The 23,143-nt window shown below is 36.9% G+C and overlaps 1 protein-coding gene across 6 annotated transcripts in view; it reads left to right on the top strand.

The window, feature by feature from the left end:
• Window positions 1-23,143, top strand: part of LOC109679730 (zinc finger protein 521) — a 284,250-nt gene that overhangs the window by 148,115 nt on the left and 112,992 nt on the right. For 5 of the 6 annotated variants that reach the window (XM_074070123.1, XM_074070124.1, XM_074070119.1 and 2 more), the window contains one exon: window positions 6,706-6,790. In XM_074070123.1, coding sequence (XP_073926224.1) covers window positions 6,706-6,790 — 85 coding nt within the window. The remainder of the gene's footprint in view (window positions 1-6,705; window positions 6,791-23,143) is intronic. The other variant, XM_074070120.1, reaches the window with a different exon arrangement.

The raw sequence follows: 23,143 nt of genomic DNA on the forward strand, positions 1-23,143 counted from the left end.
TCATATGTGCATACAATGCTTGGGTCATTTCTCCCCCCTGCCCCCACCCCCTCCCTAACCACCCACTCCGCCCCCTCCCTCTCCTCCCCACCCCCTCAATACCCGGCAGAAACTATTTTGCCCTTATTTCTAATTTTGTTGAAGAGAGAGTATAAGCAATAATAGGAAGGAAAAAGGGGTTTTGCTGGTTGAGATAAGGATAGCTATACAGGGCATTGACTCACATTGATTTCCTGTGCGTGGGTGTTACCTTCTAGGTTAATTCTTTTTGATCTAACCTTTTCTCTAGTTCCTGTTCCCCTTTTCCTATTGGCCTCAGTTGCTTTAAGGTATCTGCTTTAGTTTCTCTGCATTAAGGGCAACAAATGCTAGCTAGTTTTTTAGGTGTCTTACCTATCCTCACCCCTCCCTTGTGTGCTCTCTAGAGCTTCTATTTAAATTAGGGCCTGGGGACTAGACTCTCAGGAGTAGAGTGCTTGCCTAGTATTCATGAGACCCTGGGTTGATCTCCAAAGCAGCAAAAATAAATAAAATATTATCTACTACAATATAATGCAAAAATGAAGCAGGGCCTTAGGGACTTCTTTGCTTATTCCAAGAGACGGTAAGGAAAAAAAAATGTGTTCTTGATCACTCTGTGAAACTAGTGTTTTTAGCTGGAATGTTAAAGAGGTAGGAAGAGAGCCACAGTTTTGCTGCTTAAGACAGAATTAGCCAGGTGCTGTGACTGTGATTGAATGTGCAGTGTATCCTCCATCCCTGCAGCACAGCAGGTGGGCAGTAAATGCCCCTCTAGAGGCACTGGTCTAGCAGCCTGGGATAGCCTGGGAGAGGCAGTGCAATACTAGTGGCAAGGGAGGAGTGAGGATATAGAAGAAATGCTGGCACTACAGATGGGCTTCCACCAAGACTCCAAAATGTGTGAATGAATCTAATAGTAAGAAAGAACTTCCCCCCCAAAAAAAAAAATTCGGGGGAGGGAATCTGACAAAGAGTTTGCAAGAGGTATGTTTGGTAGTTCACAAAGACAAATCAAGAATGCGTTCCACTAAGAAGAGTAACAAATTTTGAAGCAAGTCCAAGCAGAGCAAAGAAAAAAGCGAAACAAAACCAAGAGCACTTGAATGTTTAAAATTAGAAATGTTAAGAATGGAAACTAGCCATTGAAGTAAAAGCTTTGGTAGACAGACAAACTCTAGACTGGACTGCAGGAAAGAGAGCCAGTGGTTTGTAAGTGGACAGAGTTCATCTGCTCAGAACTGATTTTTTAAATATGCGTGGCAGGATGGATGGGGGAGCTCCAATTTCTTTCTCATGGAATTACTGGTAGAAGTGATTGGAGAATGTGTGAGAGAAACCTAATAACTACATAATTTTAGTTGTGGAGAATTTTTGGTAGTGAACATGAGATCTCAGATTGAAATTGTCCTTTTAGTATTGAGTAGGACAATCTAAATATACAGTTAAAAACAAGGCAATAAAACTGTAGAACATGGAAAACAAAGGGAATATCTTGAAATAGCCTCTGGGACAATGGGGAGCTTGCTCTACCCTGTGGCTCTTAGTCAAAGTCAGGAGCCTAAGGGTAAGATTTCTAGATACAGGCCTTTCCTGTCATAGCTATTTTTCTGTGACCCCTGGCATTATCAAAGACCAACATTTCACATAATTCTAAGGAAAACCTCCTTCAGAATATACCCAAAAATGCAATTGCAAACTTACCTGCAAATGATTCTAAACTAAAATGATAAACTATTTTAAAACCCAGTGAGATATGGGCTGGCCAGTGGCTCAAGTGGTAGAGCACTTGCCTAGCAAGCAGAGGGCCTGAGTTCACTTCTAGTCCCTGCACCCCCAACAAACCAAACCAGCTAACCAAACAACAACTACGAGCAGCGGGAGGGAGACAGAGTAGAATCCTGGCCTTGGTTAGGATGTCGCCAACCTGTTTGACTTTGAGCAAGCTACTTAATCCTTAAGGGTGGATAATTGATACCTCCTTTATCTACCGGACTGGTAAAGGGAGTTTTGTGCATAGGATCTCCTATGGACTCCAAAGTATGATATAAGTACAAGACTTATTTTAGAAATGAATGTGAGTTATGTTTCCTGACTTCTTAAGGTTTATGCACTAGGTTTGTGTCTTTAAAAAAACTTATAAAAATAAGCACAAACTTTTGTCGCCGTGGTGTGTGTGTGTGTGTGTGTGTGTGTGTGTGTGTGTGTGTGTGTGTCTTGAGTAAAATGAAGAGCATAGGTGGGGTTATTCAGATTAGGTTTAGTGTGAAAAAACTGCATATTATGAATTATCTTTTCTTCTTTATTCCCCCAATTTATTATGAAAACATTCACACAAGTACCTAGATTTAATCTTTGTTAACATGTACCCACATTTGCTCTATCCATACATGACTTACATGTGTTTTTTTGTTTTTTTCTTTTTGCATCTCTTGAGGGTAGATTACAAACATCATACCATTTCACTCCTACAAAAAGGACATTTACCAGTAACTCCATTATCATCACCATCTAAGAAAATTACCTGAACTTCCCGAGTAGCATTGAATAGCCAAATGCTATATAGATTTCCTTCCCTCAAAATTTTGTAGCTATTTTCTCCCCAAGTCAGGTCCAATACCTTACATTTAACAGGTAAATCTTCTTGAGTTATCTGAAAATAATCTCCACTTTTTTCCCCATGACATTGACTTTTTGAAAAATAATCTGCCAGTTTACTGGAAGAATATTGGTTGCCTTTTTTTCTCTTAGTACTATTTGTTCCTTTGTCTGTATTTACTGAAAGCTAGATTTGTTGGTCTAAAGGCTTGTTTAGATTCGGGTATTTAGATAAGATTCCTTATTGGTGACATCCTATACTTCATACATCACATCAAGAGGCACATAATGTCAGGTTGTTCCATTATTAGTAATATTAAACTAAATAGTTTGGTTAGATGATTGCCACCAACTAAACTCATTATAAAGGCACATTTTTCTCTTTGCAGTGATCAAGTGATGAAATTTGAGTATTTCAGAATAACCTTCCTCTTAACAGTTTCAGCATCCATTAATGGTTATCCAAATCACTTTATTTGGCATTACAAAATGGTGAATTTCTAATTTTATCAACCCTTCTACTGTCGTTCTTTTATGAAGAACTTTCTGTCATCAAATAGGCATGAACTACACTTCCCCCTGTAAAAGCCAGGAGCGTCAGACCCTTCAATTACCAATTTTCAGAAAAAAGAAATTTATGAGGCTTGCCTGGGTTTTATAGTGAGACCCCGTCAGGCAGGAAAGGAAGGGGGGTGGAGAGAGGGAGGGAGAGAGAGGGAAAGGAAGGAAGGGAAGAAGAAGAAAAAAAGGAGGGAGGGAGGGAAAGAAGGAAGAAAAGGAAGAAAGGAAAGAGTCAGTGTCACCTTTAGCAGTGGAAACTAAGACTTGCTTTCTGTTTTAGAACTACTATGGACTCATTGATATTTTTATGCATTCATTCTTTTGTTAAAAATCAAAGCAATTTACAACTGCAAAGTATAATTTTTATTAAAATTATTATTTAAAATTTTTGATTCTATATTATTAAATATGAAGTCTACTAATGGAAGTCAAAGGGAGAGGGATAGGGTTAAAAATTTTAAAACTATACATTATTAAAGAGCCTTAATCATTTTTTTTAATTTATGAGAGGCTCTTTTCTGAAAGTCTCTGAGTACCTTAACCAGAGTATAACTGAAAACAAGAATGTCAAAAAGGCACATTTAAATTGTTCTCAAAATCAATCAAAAATAATGAGGTGCTGGGAAAAAGTTGTATCCTTGATAATTACATCTATCAGTATCAGAAAACAAAAGAGAACAATCAGGAAATGACAATCCCACTCCCAAGTAGCACATTTAAAAAGGCTAATGAAAAATGTCTCTTTTAAAAATTGTACTAAATTATCATTTCAAATAAATTGACAACCTAAGCGTTGATAAAGGCCAATCTGGGGCCCAAACAATGGAAGTTCTGTTTCTACTTTTATCTGCTCTTAAAAGAAATGATCTCACTTGACTTTTTTTTTTGTTGTTGTTGTCTTTTATATAAATGGAAGTAATCATCCTATGGGAGGTGACAGTCCTCCTTCAGGTCACACCTGGAGTATTGGACTTCTTCTCAGGTTCTGTTTATGAACACGCTGACCTAGAGGGAAGGAATCTGGATGGAAATTTGTTCCAATCCTCTCTTACAAGGTGCCCCTATTTTCAGACTGGAAAAGAGATTTATGTAACTGTTGTATTAGACAAAGGATCAAACATGCTCTTTATAGCCAGAAACAAGTGTTGGGACCAATGGTTGAAAGTAGCAGATAGCAGAGTTGGGCCTAGAATTAGGGTGAATTCCTTCATACTCTCATCCATGCAGAGCTGAACTGGATTCACCTCCAAGTGAATGAGCTTTTCAAGGGTCATTTTGACCGTTCTGTTCAGAGGTTACAATCCTTTACTTAAAACATGGTGTACCAGATATGCAGGGGTCTCTCAAATATTTTGCTAAGAATATAATTATAATATGGAATGTTTTAAAGGTCATTAAAAAAAATTGAAAGTGACAATGAATTTTACATTATGACTTTCAAAAGAAAGCCCATCACACATCCCAATTTGCATATCATTGCTTTGTTTTTGGAAAACCTGAGCGGTATGGTGAGGTAGAGTTTAAGCGGCTGTATTTTAAAATAATGGTACATTGTGTTCGATCACATTAAATTCTTATCTCATCAGGCTGCAAATTTAGGAGCTTATAGACGAGAATATGGCACTGTTATTTAAAAAACATAATATAGCACTGTAGATGCTGTTTTAAAGTAGAGAGAATTAGAATTTGAATTACCAGTAAGTGACAAAAATGCTTTCTTTCAATGATCAAAAAACTTACATACGTAGATCTTGAGATGTGTCAGTTCATTGTGAAGATAGTGGTAAGTGCTGGTGTTTTATTATTTTGGCTTTTCAACCGATTTTATTCTTTATTATTAGACCAGAAGGGGGAAAAAAGCCCCTAGTATATTCCACAAACATATTCATCAGTCATCATTTTTGGAGACAGTTTTCGACATATTGTATGTTTTACTGTGCTAACAAGAGAAAAGACTAGCCATTAAGTTTATGTTTCTTTGTTTTTCAGCAAGGTCACATATCAGGAATAATGCTTGAAGTATGCTAATAAACAATATATAATGTAGGTCATCAGGGAGTAAGAAATATTTTCTAACTAGTTCTAAAGGGAAATATTGTTAAAAAAGAATAGATGTTATTTACACAGCACATGTTGCTTTGTATGTTACCATCACAGGATCTTGTAAACAGCTCTGTGCAGTAAATCCTCCTCGTTGATTGTCAGGGTGTTTGAAGCCCAGGTTAGATTTAGGTTCAGCAAGTTCAATTCACATATGCCTAATGTACAAAAACTACTAGATTACTTAGACAGCTTCCATTGGAAATATGTCTGTACTTCTGTGCTTTGCAAGGACTATTGTCCATGAATGTAGAAGAAAATACTGTGTTAAGTTACAATTAGGAAAAGTTTACGTTAATGGCATTTATAATTTTTAGTCTCAAATAATATAACAGTAACTTTTGTGCTTAACTGTGACTTTTTAATGTCCTAAAAAACTTGAGTTCTTTAAAATTAATTGTAATTTTCAGACTAGTATCTCCTGTTAATACCATTGGTAAAGCATGTTTCTATGAATGCAAATGAAATGATAATTCTGTAAGAATGGGTATAACCAAAGGGAGATATTAGAAATGGAATTTTTGAGTGAGAGATTTTTCAAAATGCATTATTTCATAATAGCTTATTTTGTTTTCTCTGATTGTTTTTAGTGATACTTATTGTTTTAGGCACAAAGATAATGAATGGTATGTTCTGGAAAACATAACCAATCTTTATTGATTGAGTTCATCCATTATAAACTGAGACTCAAAAATAAAGATGCAAAATCACAAGGTCTGTTTTCACCAGAGAATTAAGAAATACGACTTTTCTTCCCAGTTGTGTTGACACTATAACATCAGTTACATCTTTCTAACTCTCTGGACCTCAGTTTCTTCATTTATGATCTATGAATTGTAATAAAAATCCTCTGTTTACTTCACAAGATTGTTGCATAAAGTAATACTGAAATGTTCATCATGGTAGGATTTCTTTATAAGAGACTAGATGTGCAAATGCTAGTCTTAGCAACCTGGAAAACATCATCTAAATTTCAGACTGTGGCTTAAAATTATAGTTTCTAAATCTTTGAGCTAGATTTTATGAATCTTGACTTACTAGCCATTTTACCTAGAGATCTCTGAATGCAAACGCAGTTTTTTTGGTCAGAATGAAATTGTGCCTGATATTCAGACATTGCTTTCTGAAACTCAGCCATGTTTTACAGAGTTCTTTAATACTACTGTTTTCAAGTTTAAAATTCTTAAAAAATGCCACTGTTTGTTGTAATTGCAACAGAAAGTTTAGTATGGGGATTAAGCCAGAAGATCTCAGTAAAGAACTCGTAGAATTTAGCTCAAGCTGCCTCATTGCAGGTTAGTTAGCAATGTAGCTAGGACAGGATCTCAGAAAGTGTTGTGAGTATTGTCGGATTTTTTTGACTCCGACTTTGTTTTTAAGAGGAACGATAATGTGTCTAAGTAACTGTATTTATCCTTGTTTTCTCAGAAGAAGACCTATCAATGCATCAAGTGCCAGATGGTGTTCTACAATGAGTGGGACATCCAGGTTCATGTTGCAAATCACATGATTGGTGAGTGACTCTCCACTCCTTATTACAGATAGATGTCTCTCCTACTTGTGTACATCAGTGCCTATGTAATTAAATAGCATTAAAGAGGAATTAATTGTACAACCATCAATGGATTACCTAGGCATGACTGATTTTTTTATTCCTATTATTAGACCTGATAAGGCATTAGCATGTTTTATTTTCTGCGAGGGCTAGTTTAGACTTCTACAGAGGATTATACATCTACTGCCAGTCAAAGCACAGGTGATTAACAAATTAAACTTCTAATCATTTTTGCATTATTGAAAACTAACAGGAATGGTTAATGAACTGGATGTTAGCTTTCCATAGAGTTTTAGACAGGTTTTAATTTCAGAAGTTATTACAGTAATGGCACTGCTGTGTGTTGCTTAAGCATATTTGTATCAAAATCTAAAGTAGTGAGTTTTTGTGATAGGGAAACATAAATTATTTAAATTGCCATAAAATAGTTTTATATGTATAGTTTCAACAACCTGGAGATAATTATTATCATAAAGATCATGTATAGAATTCAGTAATCATTTTTATTCACCTCCAAATTTTCAATAGATCTTTATAAAAGTAGTTTGGGAAAAGATCTCTGAAGTCACTCCAGGCCAGTGTTTTTAGGATATTACATTTATTATATGAGCTTGAACTAAAAAGGTAATTTTTTTCACTTACTCATATTGTCCCATTATCCCTTAAATCCTCAGGGGTTTTGCCTATGTTTTTTAATTTGATAAGCACTTAGTAATAACACTAAGAGTTTTACCAGCCAATTAAACTTTATCAAGCAGATCTTTCTCTACTACTAAAATGACAGTTGCTATTACTTTGTACTATTTTTGTTACTCATTTGTGTTTTTTTATGAGAGTTTTTTATTTCATACTCACTTCATGGTATTTTATAATTCCATAAATAATTGTGATGTATTATTTTTAAAGTCCAATTAACCTTTTTTCCTATTATGGAACTTTGAAGACAGGAAAGAAAATTAAACATTTTAGACTCTGAGTTTGTTTGGGGGGGAAACAAGTTTTATCACACAACAATCATAACTATTGTAATAATAGTCTGTGGAAGAGTTGTTCTAACTGTCATTACTGATTATCACAACCACCCACGAAAACATTCCCAATATCTTTGTATAAATTAATTGAGATAAATTCAGAAGCGTGTTGGAAAATTGATTGATAGTTTTTCTATAGGATTTCCTTTATGGTTTTCAAATGATGAGTCTTTGGGAGGATTATTGCTCAAAAAGACTTAAGTGTTTAATTGTGCAAAAAAGAAACATATGTATAACAGCTAAAATATTGATCACTTTATCTGTTTATTTTTCAGATTTAAACAGTAATATTATTAGTGATTTTCTAATACGTTAAAAAGCACATTCTTCAGTGTGACAGAATAACATTGACAGGTTTTCTTAGTGTTCAGAAGATAAGGCAATGGATAAAAGAAATCCATATAATGTGTTTTCCTTGTCAATTGACTTCAGTTTTGGATTGTGAAAAATACTCCATGTAAACTTTCAAAATTGCTTCATTTGAGGGGTAGGGATAGACAAATGAATTGCTCCTGGCAAATGATAAATGTCAATATTTTCCATTGTATATCTCTGGAGTATTGTTTGTTGGTGGTAGTCATTCATGCTTCTGTTTCATCCTATAGTTTTAGATGGACTTGAGTAAAACTTTATGGCTTATGGAAAATTTAGTAAAATTTGGTGGGTCTTGCTTTTGTTTAGCTCTATTCAGTATAAAAATTATGTTTGTTTCTAGATTTAGTGCTTATCTCCATACCCAGACGCACAAATTGAGTATAGTTTCACTTCAATTTTAATATTTTTTTGTGTGCATGTAGATTCTGAACTGAATGTTGAACATAAGACTATTTTTGGGGTATCATTTTGCCCCTAAAACTCATCAGTTTGCCCTGGCCCACCTTTTGAACTTGTTTTATTCCCTTCTGTTTGTATTATCTTGCATTTTTTGCATCATTAGGGCCTTCCCAAGGCTTTTTCTCCTCTGTGTTATGGTGGATTAATATGACACTCACCATCTCTTGGGATGCGAGCATTTAACAATTCACCTTCTATCAGAGAAGCAAATTCCATTCCTTTTCACAGAGGGCCTGGTTATTTAATATTCATGCTATTTTTAATAATAAAATATGTGATTCTCTTGCACTTGAGGCCCAAACAAATGAACAACTTTCATTTAATTGTTCTGTCTGTTGACCTGGCATCCAAGTTCTTAAACTCCATTTGCCTTGTTAATATCGAGAGAGAGAGAGAGAGAGAGAGAGAGAGAGAGAGAGAGAGAGAGAAAGAGAGAGAATAGAAAACAGGAGGGTGTTGCAAAGGATAAGATATCCGTTTTTGAAATCCCAGTGTGATACTTAGTCTTTCAAATGAGGCAGGCAACGTTATTTTGTTGGCTAAAATACCTTCATTGAGGGCAGGTATTTTTACATTGTGTATCTGTGAGTGTGTGTGTGTGTGTTGGTTTTTGTCTAATCAAAAAATAATCTCAACTAGACATTTAGCAGGGGAAGAGGGATTAGGGACTATGTGAAAGCCTCTTACTCTTTCTGTTAAGAGGGTAGTGTTTTACAGATTTCATTTTATATTTCAGTCAGTCTACAGGAAGGATTATGTCACCTGATGGAAAACAAGATCTGCAGATGACCCCAGTGAGGTGTACCTTTAAATTCCTCCTTTAACCAAAGCATTAGCATTTGTTTCTGTGTAACAGATATGATTTCATGCAATTTCAAGCAACCTCCATACTTCTTTCTGGGTGTGCTGGTTGCAGACTATTGGCCAGGGACATTTGTGAATAGAAACTCATCAGTGTTTGCACCAATATCTTAGGAAGGTACTCTTCTTCTGAAGTGCCGTTTTTGCAGTTAGGTGTGCACATGTGGTCTGAGTCGCAGGAATAATTACTCAATAAAAATGCACCAGGGATTTGATTTATGTATATTAAAGAAAAAAGGAAAATTTCCCTCTCTGCCATATTTTGGCACAGCTTCAGTACGAAGTCAGACCAGTGGCTATTTAAAGGTTTCTTCTTTACACATGCACACATACACGTGCGCGCACACACACACACACACACAGAGCAACAAAACATTGTACAGCTTTCTTGGGGAAAAAGATTTCCTTCTTTTTCATGTCTGTGCAGATGAGAAAATTTTTCTTGTCTTCTTTTGTGCATTTCACATTGTTTGCTTTGAGCAGCCAAAAAGAAGCCATGGTACATCATGCCTTTTAATTTATACTCACCCTTCTCTATCAATGTAGTAAATATCTGTTGTTATTTTCCTCTCTGAGATGTCTGACATTACTATTATTTATTATGAATTAACAGCGAGTAGAGATGTAACCAGAGAATCTAAATGCATTTAACCCAGCGAAGGGACTGCTTCATATAAAATTATGAGGCTCAACAGCAGTAGAGTAAATTTGTAAGTACTCCGAATAAAGGGCTGTTAGGCATGAGATAATATAAAGAGATGACATTGCCAAGAACTATTTATGAGAAGCTTAATTTTTTCACTCTGATAATTCTTGACCAATAATTACCAGCTTCTAATTATCTATTTTAGTTAGAAAGAAATTTCGTTCACTATGGAGGCTGGCATTGCAACTAGCGCATAAATCCCCAAAGAGACGAATGTGTTCCAAACAGCCACAAACAACTGTCTCATGAAACATAGTGAGCAAATTGCGAGCGGCTGGTGATAGACAACCAGCAGTACACTCACCATGGAAGGCCAGTCAGCTTGACAAAGAAGTGAGCAAAGGGGAAAAAGGCCATTATCCTTGGAATTGATTACTGGAGCCAGAGACTTTGGAGGACAAGTAGTCAGGATATAGCTGTAGCCATTTCCAGCCCTCTCTTTCAAAGTTTAGGGATGGAAAATATGACAGGAATGGCTACAAACCATCTACTTAAGAATTACTTTGAAAAATCTACCTAGAAATGGATTTTCCATTTCATTTATCTTTTCATATTTTTACCTGACTGGAAAGACCATTGTTATATTGGCAAAATTGCAAATAAGGTGCTGAATACCCCATTTCATGAAAAGATAGGAAAAATCCAGAAATAGTCAGTAATAATAGTCCACAGCATATCCTGGACAGGTCAAGGGTGATGCTAAAGCATTTTGAAGAAGAAAATGTGTTTATTTCTTCGAAAAGCCAAGCTAGAATTTGGGGATAAGGGCTAGTAGGAAAACACAAATGCAAAGATATTGACTTTTTATTTAGATCTCTAACAATCAATGATTTGCAGATAATTGTAATTTTGAAAAGACTGCAGAGAGACTCAACATTTTTACAGTGCCTGCCTGCCTGCAAGTAAATATGCACCCATGTGTTATGTTACACATGCTATGTATCAGTGATATCAAAACAAAAAGAGTGCATAAATCAATTTAGAACACTGTAGTGAAATTTTAGTCTGTTCATGTGGCAAATGACATTCCTACATTCTGTAATTTATTTGCTGCCCAAGGTCACAAAGGACATTCTTTTCCTTTCACTTCTTTAGTGGGTAGTCTACTTTGAGTAATCTCCATTATGGTTGGGTTGACATTCAATATCACCTCAGAAGCATTTTAGATTAAATGCTCTTGCTATAGAATAAACAAAAACCAATATTTTGAGAGTAGCTTTGGATTTTATATAGTGTGACAGGAAATAGACAAAAATCTGGTTCTCTGGATAGAAAGATAAGGAGCTAAATTGCCCTCTAAACTCTCTGCTTTCATTAGTTGCCTTTAAAAGAATGAATAGAAATGAATCTACAATAATGGCTGTATGAGCGTGTGTGTGTTGTGTGTTATATGTGTGTCTGTGTGCTATGTTTGTCACCATGCCATCCTAAGAAGTTCCAAATTATCGAGGTTCTTTGGAGCTTTGATTTACATTCATTATAAATGAGAAGACTGTTGCATTGTTTTAAAGCATCTTTATTTGGTTGCCTAAAAAATTCAGAGAATTAAGAAACAAGTCTTTGGTGTTAAATATGATGAAATACTGGCTTATTTCATCAAGAGCTGGATTAAAAAAGATGAAATCTGGGCAGTTTAATGGTAACAGAAAGCTACCCTCATGTGGGCAATGCTGGCTTATTTGAAAAGCCCATAAAGGGTTTCTACATGGACCATACAAAAGGGATACTTTCTCTTTAATAGCCATCTGTACAGGAGAGATGAGAAGTGGGCCAGGTCATCTCTCCTCAGCTGTCATGATATTAACGTAGGTAATGGAGCAAGCTCGGCGTTCTGCTGGGTGTTGTTTTTCATAGATGTTCATCGATTTACACAGATAATTCTATTTATTTCTTAGAGTTGGTCCAAGTGAACCAGGCAGAATAACAAACACCAAAGCATTTCAAATGACTTTATCTTTGTTTGTAATGTTAACTTTTGTCTAAAAAATGGTGTCACACCTACTGTGCAGATGGCTGCATGATTTGTAAACCAGCCAAAACATTTAAACAAATGTGTGATCTGGGGATAGATTAAATAAAGGATAAAATGGAGTGTGGGCCACAAATTCTAATAATCAGATGATTTTAAGTTGTGTGCAGTGTGGAGTGATGGTCACAGTGATAGCAGGGAAAGCTTGCCAATGACAGCAAGGTGCCTTACAGATCTCAGGATGGAGCCTGTGGCCTGGTAGGCCTCAGTTTGAGAACCGCACATTTGCTGTACAGCTGGCAGCTCTGTATGGGGACATCAGATAAAACTTATGTAAAATGAAGTGTTATTGCTTAGTATGAAATTGTTCAGAGAGGGAATTTGCAGACAGTAACTGAAAACAGAATTCATGGTACCAATGAAGCAGACTGTAAATATGAAGAGGGTTTAATTATCTGCACAATTTAACAAAAATTCAAGATGTATTCAGAAAGGACATCCTCAGGCATAAATACAACAGAGCTACACTGTTTACCGAGTGCAAAGAGGGCCACAGGAATTTATCAAGCCTTGCCTGTGATCAGCCTTCCTAAAGACAGACACAATTTAAAAGAAGAAGAAAAAAAAAACTTTTGGAAGAAGGCAGTTTTAAGAGCTCATCTTAGGTTCTTATTTCTTAAGCACTTTAGGATGAGAGTCTTCTGATCTGTCTCCTAATTTCTGTTAAGCCATTAAAAGGGAAATCAGGATGTCATCCTTATATGCTTTAGCTTGTGTTTAGCAGCTTTGATTTACAAGAGAGAAAAATACTGACAGTTAGTGTAGTTTATAAATTACAAGCCCCAAAGAAAGCCTTCTAGACATTTCTTGTGCTGTGAATTTTCTGTGAGACTGAGGATTCTGACTGAGCCCAGAGACACATCCAAGGTTCAGGTTCTTGTTACTTTTTTGGGACACGTAGCCCTTCAATTGGCCTCACAATTCTCAAGCAGAATTACGGGATGCCAGCCTGTGTTCCTGTGCTCTTCTATTCAGAGATGCTAGAAGAGGGGCTGCTCCAGATGGGACTTCTGCCCCCACACAGTGGTAGGGTGGCTCTCATTTTGTCCTCGCCCTTGACTACTTATAGAATATGCCACAAGTGTATCCATTTTTTCGTCTTGATATGTTTATTATCAAATGTGGGTATCTGTTTTTGAATGAAGTTTGTAGAGCATTTCTGAATGGAGCAATAAATAAAAATCATCAGCAATAAATAAAAATAACCCTCTCCCTCAACACCACACACACACACACACACACACACACACACAGACACACACAAACACAAATGCCCATATCCACATCTCACATACAGATCGTGACCTATTTCCACAGCATCAGTTCATACCCAGCCAAAGGAAAGGTCTCTGATGACCTATTTCCATAGGTTATTTCCTAGTTTTGAGGCCATTAATAGCAGTAAACAAAGGAGAGAGAGCCAATATGGAGAGTGGGTGTCGAACTTCAGCTGCTCATATTGTTGCATTTGGTGAGCTGACGGGGTTTCGTAGGTCACCTTTAGAATTATGCCTATGACAGCAGTAGCTACCTGCCAAGATTGCAAGGTATCTCACAGCTCTCAGGATGGCGCCTGTGGCCCGGTAGGCCTCAGTTGGAGGGGTACACATTTGCTGTACAGCTGGCAGCTCTGTATGGGGCAGCCGTGTGGGCTGTTAGGGAGCTGGAAAGGAGACAAGCATGAAATTTCTTCTAACCCCAACTCTGTTTTTCTGTACTGTTGGCTGCTTCTCAGTTCCTTGACAAAAAAACCAATCAGGCACCCTTTAATCCGCCTGTGATTACCACTGGTATAAAAAGAGAAGCATAATGAGGAAAAATGCCTCGTTTTGTTGCCTTCAAAAGCCAACAAATTGGAGTTAACTTGACAGGAAGTGGCTTAATAATTAGATTATTTATTTATTCCTGACACATATCCCCCTGTTACTAGTCTCAGGAGACCCTGTAGATGGTACGATTTTCAAGCTGCCATTACTTCGCTGTCTTCTGCGAACAAAGAAGCTACTGTCTATCAGTCAATTAAATGCACTCTTTAAGCAGAGGCTGCGAAGTCCTCAATGGAGAGAGCCCTGGGACGTTGTGGCTGATGATTCCTTTCTCTGTACTGTACATCACACTCTCAACTACAGTCCCCACAGAGATGGAATAAAGTCATGCATTAAAATATCACTTGTTGATTTGTTTGCTAATGAAGAGCCATTGAAATGTTTGTGTATTTCTGTGGCAAAATTGTTGATAAAAGGGCCTACTTGCCAGCATATCTTAGTTCATCTGCCCTGAGTGCTTATTTAAGAGTTATTAAAATGAAAGTCAACAAACAACAGAATAAAAACCCTGCAATAATAAGAATTTTCTTACTATTTTCATCAAATTCGGTGCACAAAGGCAGGAAACAGAGAGAAATAGTGTCATTTCAATTCCTTGCTTACATTGCATTAATGCAAACACCTTGTTTTCTCTGGAATAAAAAATGTCTTTTTCAGAGTGTTTGGGAGCTCTGCCTTTTAAATATGAAAGGATATTAGAATCCTTTTGTGAGAATAATGTACTAAGAAATTTTATTTTATCCCTTTTGTTGAACAGCATTTTTGTAACAATTTCTCTAACTTGAATAGCTGTAGAAGTTTTTCTGGGTTGCTTAGTGAGGCTTTTAATGTCAGACCCAGACTCAATCTCGCAGCCTAGTGGAACAAACAGAACTATGGCTGTCCTACCCTATTTGTACCTGTTTATGTTTTCTTCTTTTTCTTTATCATTACTTTATTTCCATGTAAATAAGTCATGATAACATTTCAACTAGACAGCACAATTATCACTTAATAGATTCATTAACTTATTCCTACTCAGTATTTACCGTGTACACAGCATGTATTTTCTGTACTTCTCTGGGCTCCCATTAATTGTTTTTATATTTCGAGGGTACATCTGTTGTTAATTTGAAGGTCTAGAGGGCTGTCTGGGCTGAAAGACTTAGATAATATTATGACAGCTCTCTGATGAAATATTTAGCTATGGTGCTGCCATTGAAAGATACGTTTGGAATTTAAACATGGACCACTGAACTTGGAAAAGTGTCCCCTCTTCATTCCACCAGACTTTGGACTGGCTTATAGTTTTCACAATTACCTGACAATAGGCTGTAAAGAATTAATTCAAGCCATCATCAAATGACTGTATTTCTTGTTCCTACCCTGTTATTCCAAGTCATTTTGTTAGAAAAAGCTTAGATACTCGGAGGTGTTCTATAATAGAAAATGAATTTGAAACCCTTTCATTAATTGGTGATTAATATATTTCAGGATTAGTTTAAGCAGGGCTCTACCTCCTGCCCAGTCAAGTATGTTCTGGTTAATATCCAATTATCTGCAACTTCGTAGTTATTATGTCTTAATATTTCGGATATGATAACCAGAAACTTGAGAGTAATGCTAATGAGGAGCATAGAGCAAGAATTAACCAATGACATACTCAATGATCCTTGGTGAGAGGAGAATCTCTTTTTCCCCACTTAACACATTGCTTCAGCATCTTCTGAGCACTGACTGAGAAGACCTCCAAGTACAGCAGGCGAGAATTAGAAAATCAGTCGTCTCTTTTATATAAAATGAACTTGAGTTTGCACTCTGACTGTTCACCTAAAACCAACATTTCAGTTCATTTCATGGAGGATAAAAATAGGAAACAGAGAGCCTGTCTATAATTTTCCAAACAGGAAATATCATAATCCTTATGTTTACTTTTTACAAAGCCACATGTTATTACCTTCAAAGGGTGTTTTAATTCAGACTAATTTGGAATCTCTTTAACATGTCATTAAGGAAACACTGTTCCCCTGCTACCTCTTACTCTCTTTCCTCAAGGTTGATCACCACGCCATGTGCAGGTCACCCCTGTATTTAATTGTTTTGCAGGTACATTCACTTTTGAGCCATCTGACTTAGTCCCTGTAACAGTGCCCACTGGGGTGGTCGGCGCGCACCTAGCCACGCATCTTCAGGAGCGCACTGTGCGCACGGCCTGTCTGCATGCTGTATTGGAATGAAGCAGCATCAGTAAATTGCAGTGAAGGGTGATTGTTGCACAGGGATGACTACTACACCTTGGGGTCCATTTGCACCAGATTATTCTTTTTATTGTTATTATTACTTCCCATCTTCTTTACTCCCTTGCTGCCAAACTTGCTGTTGGCCACCGGTGTGCTGCAGAGGGGATCTTGAGGAACACTGAAGACATCCTTTTCCCCCTCATAGGCACATCCCAGTCACCATTCACTCCCAAACCCAGATATCCTGGGTGGCTTTGCGGATCTTTATTGATGTGGTTTAACTTTGAAATGAATGTGATGAAAAGTGACACACATCTTTTCCCCCATTTTGTACAGATATTATAAATCCAGAGTCAGAGTGATCGACTGTTACCCATCCTGATTGTCAAAGGGGGTCGAGATGAGATTACTGCTTAAAAGCAAGATTTGTCTCAGGTTTTTTAAAACATAAAGTCATTATGAATGTTGTATACATTAATAGGTTTTCTCTTTACAAAACAGCCTATTTCCTGATGCCAGCCATGTTCACTCAGTAACTAATAAGAAACTAATGTGGACTGAACTCAGAGCTCTTGTGCTGTTACTGAACAGAATTGTGAACAAGGCTTTAACCTTGGGATAATTGTAGATAAATTTTGAGTGACTGTTAATCTCTTTGTTGTCATAATGGTAGTACCTATGTCCGTTTGTTTTTCCAAATTCTGTGCAGCTGTTGTTCTGTTTTTCTTCCTTTAAGGCTGCTCTACTGTGCAGCATTCAAACTAAAATCTAGAATTAGAACTGACACACCTTCAATTGAACTATCAAGTCTTTTAAAACTGCTTGGCCATGACGCCAGTCCCACGCTATCCTACCATACACACTTCCGATTGTGGGCCAAAGAGCATTGATTTTTAGCTGTCATTTCTAGTGCACACACTGTAGAATTGAAATTTAAACCTTAATCCACTCAGTAATGCAATTAATTTTTAATGTGCAGTAATACTAATTGAAATAGCTTGAATTTAGTAAGTCACCACAAGACATTTTCAAAAGCAAGAGTCTCCACTGAGAACTGAAAGGACAGATAATCATTGTTACAGTGTTTGCAGAATAAATGCTCACTCTGTAGGTTTCCAGTAGAAAGGGAGTTTTCTTTAAATTAGGCTATATTATATTTCTTTGAGAAGAGAATTATCTTTTCAGAGAGAATTCCTGCTCTCTACCCACTGTAGAAGGGCAAAAAAATCATTAACTTTTAAAGGCATAATTTTAATTAGAAATATTTTAACATATTGTTTGTAAAAATAATACTATTTTAAAAATTGCATATAGTTGCAAATGAAGTCACCTGCCAGTGATGTCATGCTCAAAAGCAATAGTCTTTATAGATATTCTCATTATATGAGATTTGAGATATTATTTCCAGATTTGATGAATACATATGTTTTATCAGCTGTCTGTAAATCTGTTCTTGTTTTGGTATATTTGTATTCTGATGAATCAAAAATATGTTCTGCTTTCTTATAGTTCAAAGCTTTTTAGCTTTTACATGTTATTTCAGAATTGCCTTTTAAATGTTTTGTGAACATTTTTTTCCTAGCCACAGTAAAGCAAATTTGCACAGTAAAATCAAATAGGTTTTCAGTCATTTCTACACTAAAAAGATTCTCTAACCACATTTATCTGCTGGTAAACGAGGACTTTTTTAAATGCGTTACTTCTACGATGAATGGGCTTGCAGAGTGTTCAAAATGAGCACCAGCATTAAGTTAAAAAAAAAAAAAAGGCAAGCTCTGTATATCATGCTTCCACGGCTCTCACATTATAGTATTTAATAAGCCGAGAGTGCTGTTAAATATTTAGTAAAGGTTCCCTCATAACCCTATCATTTATTCAGATGTGACGTTAAGGCATTTTCTCAGCACATAAGTAAAGTGGTGTTAGGGAACTTGAAGCAGTTGTAGCGTGGCATATTTTCTAAATGAAGTGTGGGGTAACATGGTACAAATGAGTTCAGCAGATTCCCACCTACAGAATACCTAAATCAATTCACATTCTTTGGATTAAAGGTTCAAACTGGCTTTCCTTTTTGTCACGGTTAAGTCAAAAGTGCTGGTGGGATTATTTACATAGACGATGAAAATGACATTATACCATGTTAAAAAAGGAAAGGAGATTTTAATGATTATGTTAAGCCTACCTAGGATCAGCCGAGCTTTATAATAAATATTTTCTCTTTTTCACTTAATTGGGGGAGAGCAAGAACGAGAAATAAGGGAAAGTCAATTTACAGATCATTCAGTCCCTATTATCAAAACAAATTAGAGGCGGGGAAGGTAATACCTTAGGTACTCTCAGCATTTATTTTGGATGTCTTGGGGCAACTACTGAATATTAGATATGTCCTATACACTGATACGATGCATGATGGATCATCATTTTGAATTTTTCTTACATTATTTGATAGTTATTATCCACATAACAATAATTGTTCTTTTAATCTGGAATGAAAATTGGTTGCTAGGGATCCTAAGTGAAAATTTCACCAATAGATATGGTGCTGACCTCAACACCATATTCATGTTGGTTGATTAGAATTCATATTTAAACCTTTCAGTGCTTAATAGTATTATTAGTTTTGAAGGTGTAAAGATAAAAGTTGGTAGTTTGTTTAGATTTACATGTAATGTAGGTTTGGTTCTTCTAGAAGCTTATTTGCTAGACTCTAATTTTTCTCCTGTTTTATATGCAGCCAGTGACCACAGTATTCATTGAGACTGTACAGAGACACATCTCATCTGTAAAATACGGCTTACTGGTCTTATTTGCAGTTTGTATTCTCACAAGCAGAAACATAAGATGGGGTAGAAATACATTGTGTTTGGAGATCGTGTGTATCACATGTCTGTTCAAATGAAGACTTTCATAAGAAAGAATGGCTGAAGGAGGTGGCTTTATGTATACACGGAGCAGAAGGGGCAGTGAGATGGGCTCCATATACAGGTGTGTTTAATATGCATTGCTTGATGTATGTTGACCTCAGGTTACGAGAGTAGAAAATCCCATTTTCCAGCTTGTTTCAAATGTAGTGAAAATGCTGCTTCAGTTGCTTTATGCTACTCACATTGGGAAAGGTGCTTATACTGTGATAATTATCATCAAGGAATATTAATGTGTTCAGCATTTGTAACCCAAAAACTCATTATAGCTTAAGCTGTGCATCATCTGTGAAGAGAGAACTTTGCCAGAATTCGCTCTTCACAGGGGTTGCCTCCTGCTTGCTGCGGAGTGGTCAGAGTACTGCAAGAGGTCACTTAGGCTATTTTTGAAAGCTGAAGTTTTGCAATTTTTGAATCAGTACCTTCTGTCTAAAGAGCTTATCATTCTTGCCTCAAAATGTTCTAATTGAATGCATAGTGGAATGTAAAAAATAATAATATTAGATAAATGAGATGTAACTGTGTATCATGATGTCGAAAGCAAAGGGTTGGCATGTGATTCCATACCAAGATAATTGAAGTGTTTGTGTCTCCTCTTCCATCACTGAGCAAAGGGATTCATTTACACCCGCTTCCTTAATGCAGGTGCCCTTGGGTTTCAGATGGAAATGCTCCCACTGGGGCTCCACGCCATAGACTTCTGGCCGGAATCTGTGTAAATAAGACTGCAGGGTCAGCCTTCCTTTTTTGGCAGCAGTGTCCTTAATTAGTCTGTGACAATCTTTCATACAAGCCAGAACTGTTCCTGGGATTGTTCCTCACACGTTTAAGACATCCATCTAATGTACAGATAGATATTTTCATATGTTTGCTTAAAATCATTCCCTAGGGTAATATCGACATGATGAGAACGAGAATCTCTGGGTGTGTCAGGGATCTTATAACTTAATCTGATTAAAGAGCTATTTTGCAGTTCCATTAGGTAGTAAAGGTTGTTGGTGTCATGTGAATGTGTGCCTTTACCTGTGGTGGGCAGCTTGCTGCAAAGGAATTTTGTGCCTATGATATTTTTTATGTGATTAAATCCCATTATTTTCCCCCTACTGATCCATTGCTTGTCATTTCCCATAAGTAACATTGCTCCATGCTACACATTGTGGTTTGTGTAGGCCAGGCAAAGAGCACTAATACTCACTTCTATCAGGCTGTCTGGCTTTGCAGGAATGCTGTGTTTCTGAGGTCAAATTGTGAACCTGGCCTTGCTCCTGGGAGGACTAGAAAAATATGTTTCATAACTTCCCATAGACTTAACCAAAGAGTAAGAAGGAAAAACATGAAGCCCATAGGCTCCGTTTAGATGAACTGTAAGGTTGAAATTCATCAAGTAGGAAAGCTGACTGGTGAGGAGGCGTCCTCCCCGTGAGGGGTCACTGCCGTGGGTGCAGAATCCATCCTCACAGAGGGCTTTGGGGGATAGGGTAATCATTCAAATAGCCCAGCAGGCACAAACACACAAGTTGATAATCTGGAGGCAATTGCTGAGATAGGAATTTACTTACCTGTTAAAATCACTTATATGAAGGAATGCTGATAGGGTGAGTGCCATGAATTCAGTGCTGTGCCGTGCTGGTACTGCAGGCTCCTTCCACCAAAAGCAATTCATTTTGTCGTCATTGTTGTTTTGTTTAGAATGCAGCCGAACCTTCATTTTCTGCGGCAGAGCACTAATGCCACAAAATGGATGACCGTCCTGAACCAGAGACAGGCTCTCAATAGTTTGGGGCTGGGATGCTGGCAGTATTCTGAAGAGATACAGTTGTGGCAGAGCTTCTACGAGGATGTAAACTTAATAATCTTTATGAATTTTGAGTAACTCATAACTCCACTTCCTCACCTAAAGAAGCATTATGAAAAGATTGCTTCTAAATCCTTCAGACACCCTCCACACTTATGATACATGCCATCCTCTTTACCTTGAGGCGTTGGAAATGGATGTGGGTTTTTTCGTAAGAGATAAAAATGTATACTTTGGAAAGAGCAAATTGCATTTTCATGTTTAAGTTCACTATTTGCACTTGATGTGGTGAGATCCAAATGTGAAGAATTGCTTTTGACATTATTTCTCTGTCTCCTGTGTCCCAGGCCACTGCATTATTATGCTGAAATGCTCCATCACTTGGGATAAATGTGATGTTGAAAACCTGGAAAGAGGCTTGCATGGCATCCTATGTCCAAGTTGTTTACAATAATTGTAATTAATTTCATAATCAAAACAATTTATCTTTTAGTGATGATACATTGAATGAAATTGCATCTTTTAAGAAAAATTACAGTCTTCTAAGTGTTATAGATCTGTTTAGAGGTAAAAAAAAAAAAGCTCTTTCATTTCTAAATGAAAAGGTAATTTTAACTTTCTCTAAAAGTCTGTTTTACATAATCTGTACCTTGAACTATCACATCTTATAAAGTAAAATTTAAAATTCACCCAAAAGCCTTAACTGGTATGACTGATTTCTAATTGACATGTCCTCCCAGTAATTGTGGTTTTCTATGTTTAATGTCTTTCTTTAAAAAAGAAATGCTTGTAGTTTTCTTTGTGTGTCAAGGTGTGTGGGTGTGCATGGACCCGCTACCAGCCACATGCACCACAGACACATTGCTGGACCATCCCCTATCTTGTGTTTAAAGTGTTTCCAACAGCTCAGAGAGCTGATACTAAAGTGAAATGAAAACCATGCAGCTTATATTGCAGTCTGATGTTTGAAAAAGAGATATTGGAAAAGGATGTTTTTTGGCTTGGCTCCCCTTTTAGATGTAATTGCTGCTTCATTAGGGCTTGGAAGAGTTTCCTGTGGTTAAATTTAAATGGCTCAGAATAACAAACTTGTACACTGAAGATTCCAGGACAGCTCTGTATATGAAACATGATTTTATTAAGTTTAAAACACATACACATGCACGCGCACACACATCATTACCTCCACCTCCACTACCACCAGGAAGTTTGCAGAATGCTATAAAGTACTGTTTCAAGTCTAATTCCTAACTCCCTTTTGGTCATGGATTGGAAAATGATCATATATAAATGTATATGTCATAAGAAATACATTTCAGGGTTGGAGGAGTAGTTCAGTGGTAGAGCTCTTGCCTAGCATGCATGAGGACTTGGGTTTTTTGAGCCCTAGCACTGCAAAAATAAAACCTAAAAAGAAAAAATACATTTCAAAGGGCATGTGGTTTGTTTGGTTTTGGTAGAAACCAAAACTTGAGCAAACAGGATTTAAGAGCTCTAAATATTGCACTTGGACAGATGTTCTTCTGGGCCATGATATGAGTTTGTTATCATTACTCATATAGATGAGGAAATTAAGGCTTCGGTGGCCAGCCTCAGCAGACAAACACCATTGTGCATGTGTGTGAGGAGACAAAGTCACACCCTTGAATCTGTCTACATCACTTCAAGCTGGTGCAGAATCTGCCTCCTCACATATGCACAGGTGGCTCAAGTTGAGAGCCTGAAAGAAGGTGTGCTTAGCCATTGCTTTGCTGTCATTGCACTAAAGTCTGGTGACTATGCTATTTCCTAGGCAACGAAACTCATCATTGGTTTAAATAAAATCTGTTCTTACCATTAAAAGTAGTAAGGATATAGCTTAGTTATTTTTTCTTAAAAACAACTACTTTGAAAGAGCTAAGTTAGGTTTCTGCTTCAGAATTCTTTGGAAATAGCGGGAAATAGGCAATGAAGTGACAAAAATGGCTAAATTCAGTGTAAATAGACGTGAGCAGAGGACACAGCAGTACATAAGGACTAATGTTTGAACACGCAGTGTAGGGATGTTCATAGTTCTGCAAAGTAGCAAGTGGTTATGTTCGCATCTTTT

Source organism: Castor canadensis, chromosome 4, assembly GCF_047511655.1.
Source record: "Castor canadensis chromosome 4, mCasCan1.hap1v2, whole genome shotgun sequence".
Taxonomy (NCBI): Eukaryota; Metazoa; Chordata; class Mammalia; order Rodentia; family Castoridae; genus Castor; species Castor canadensis.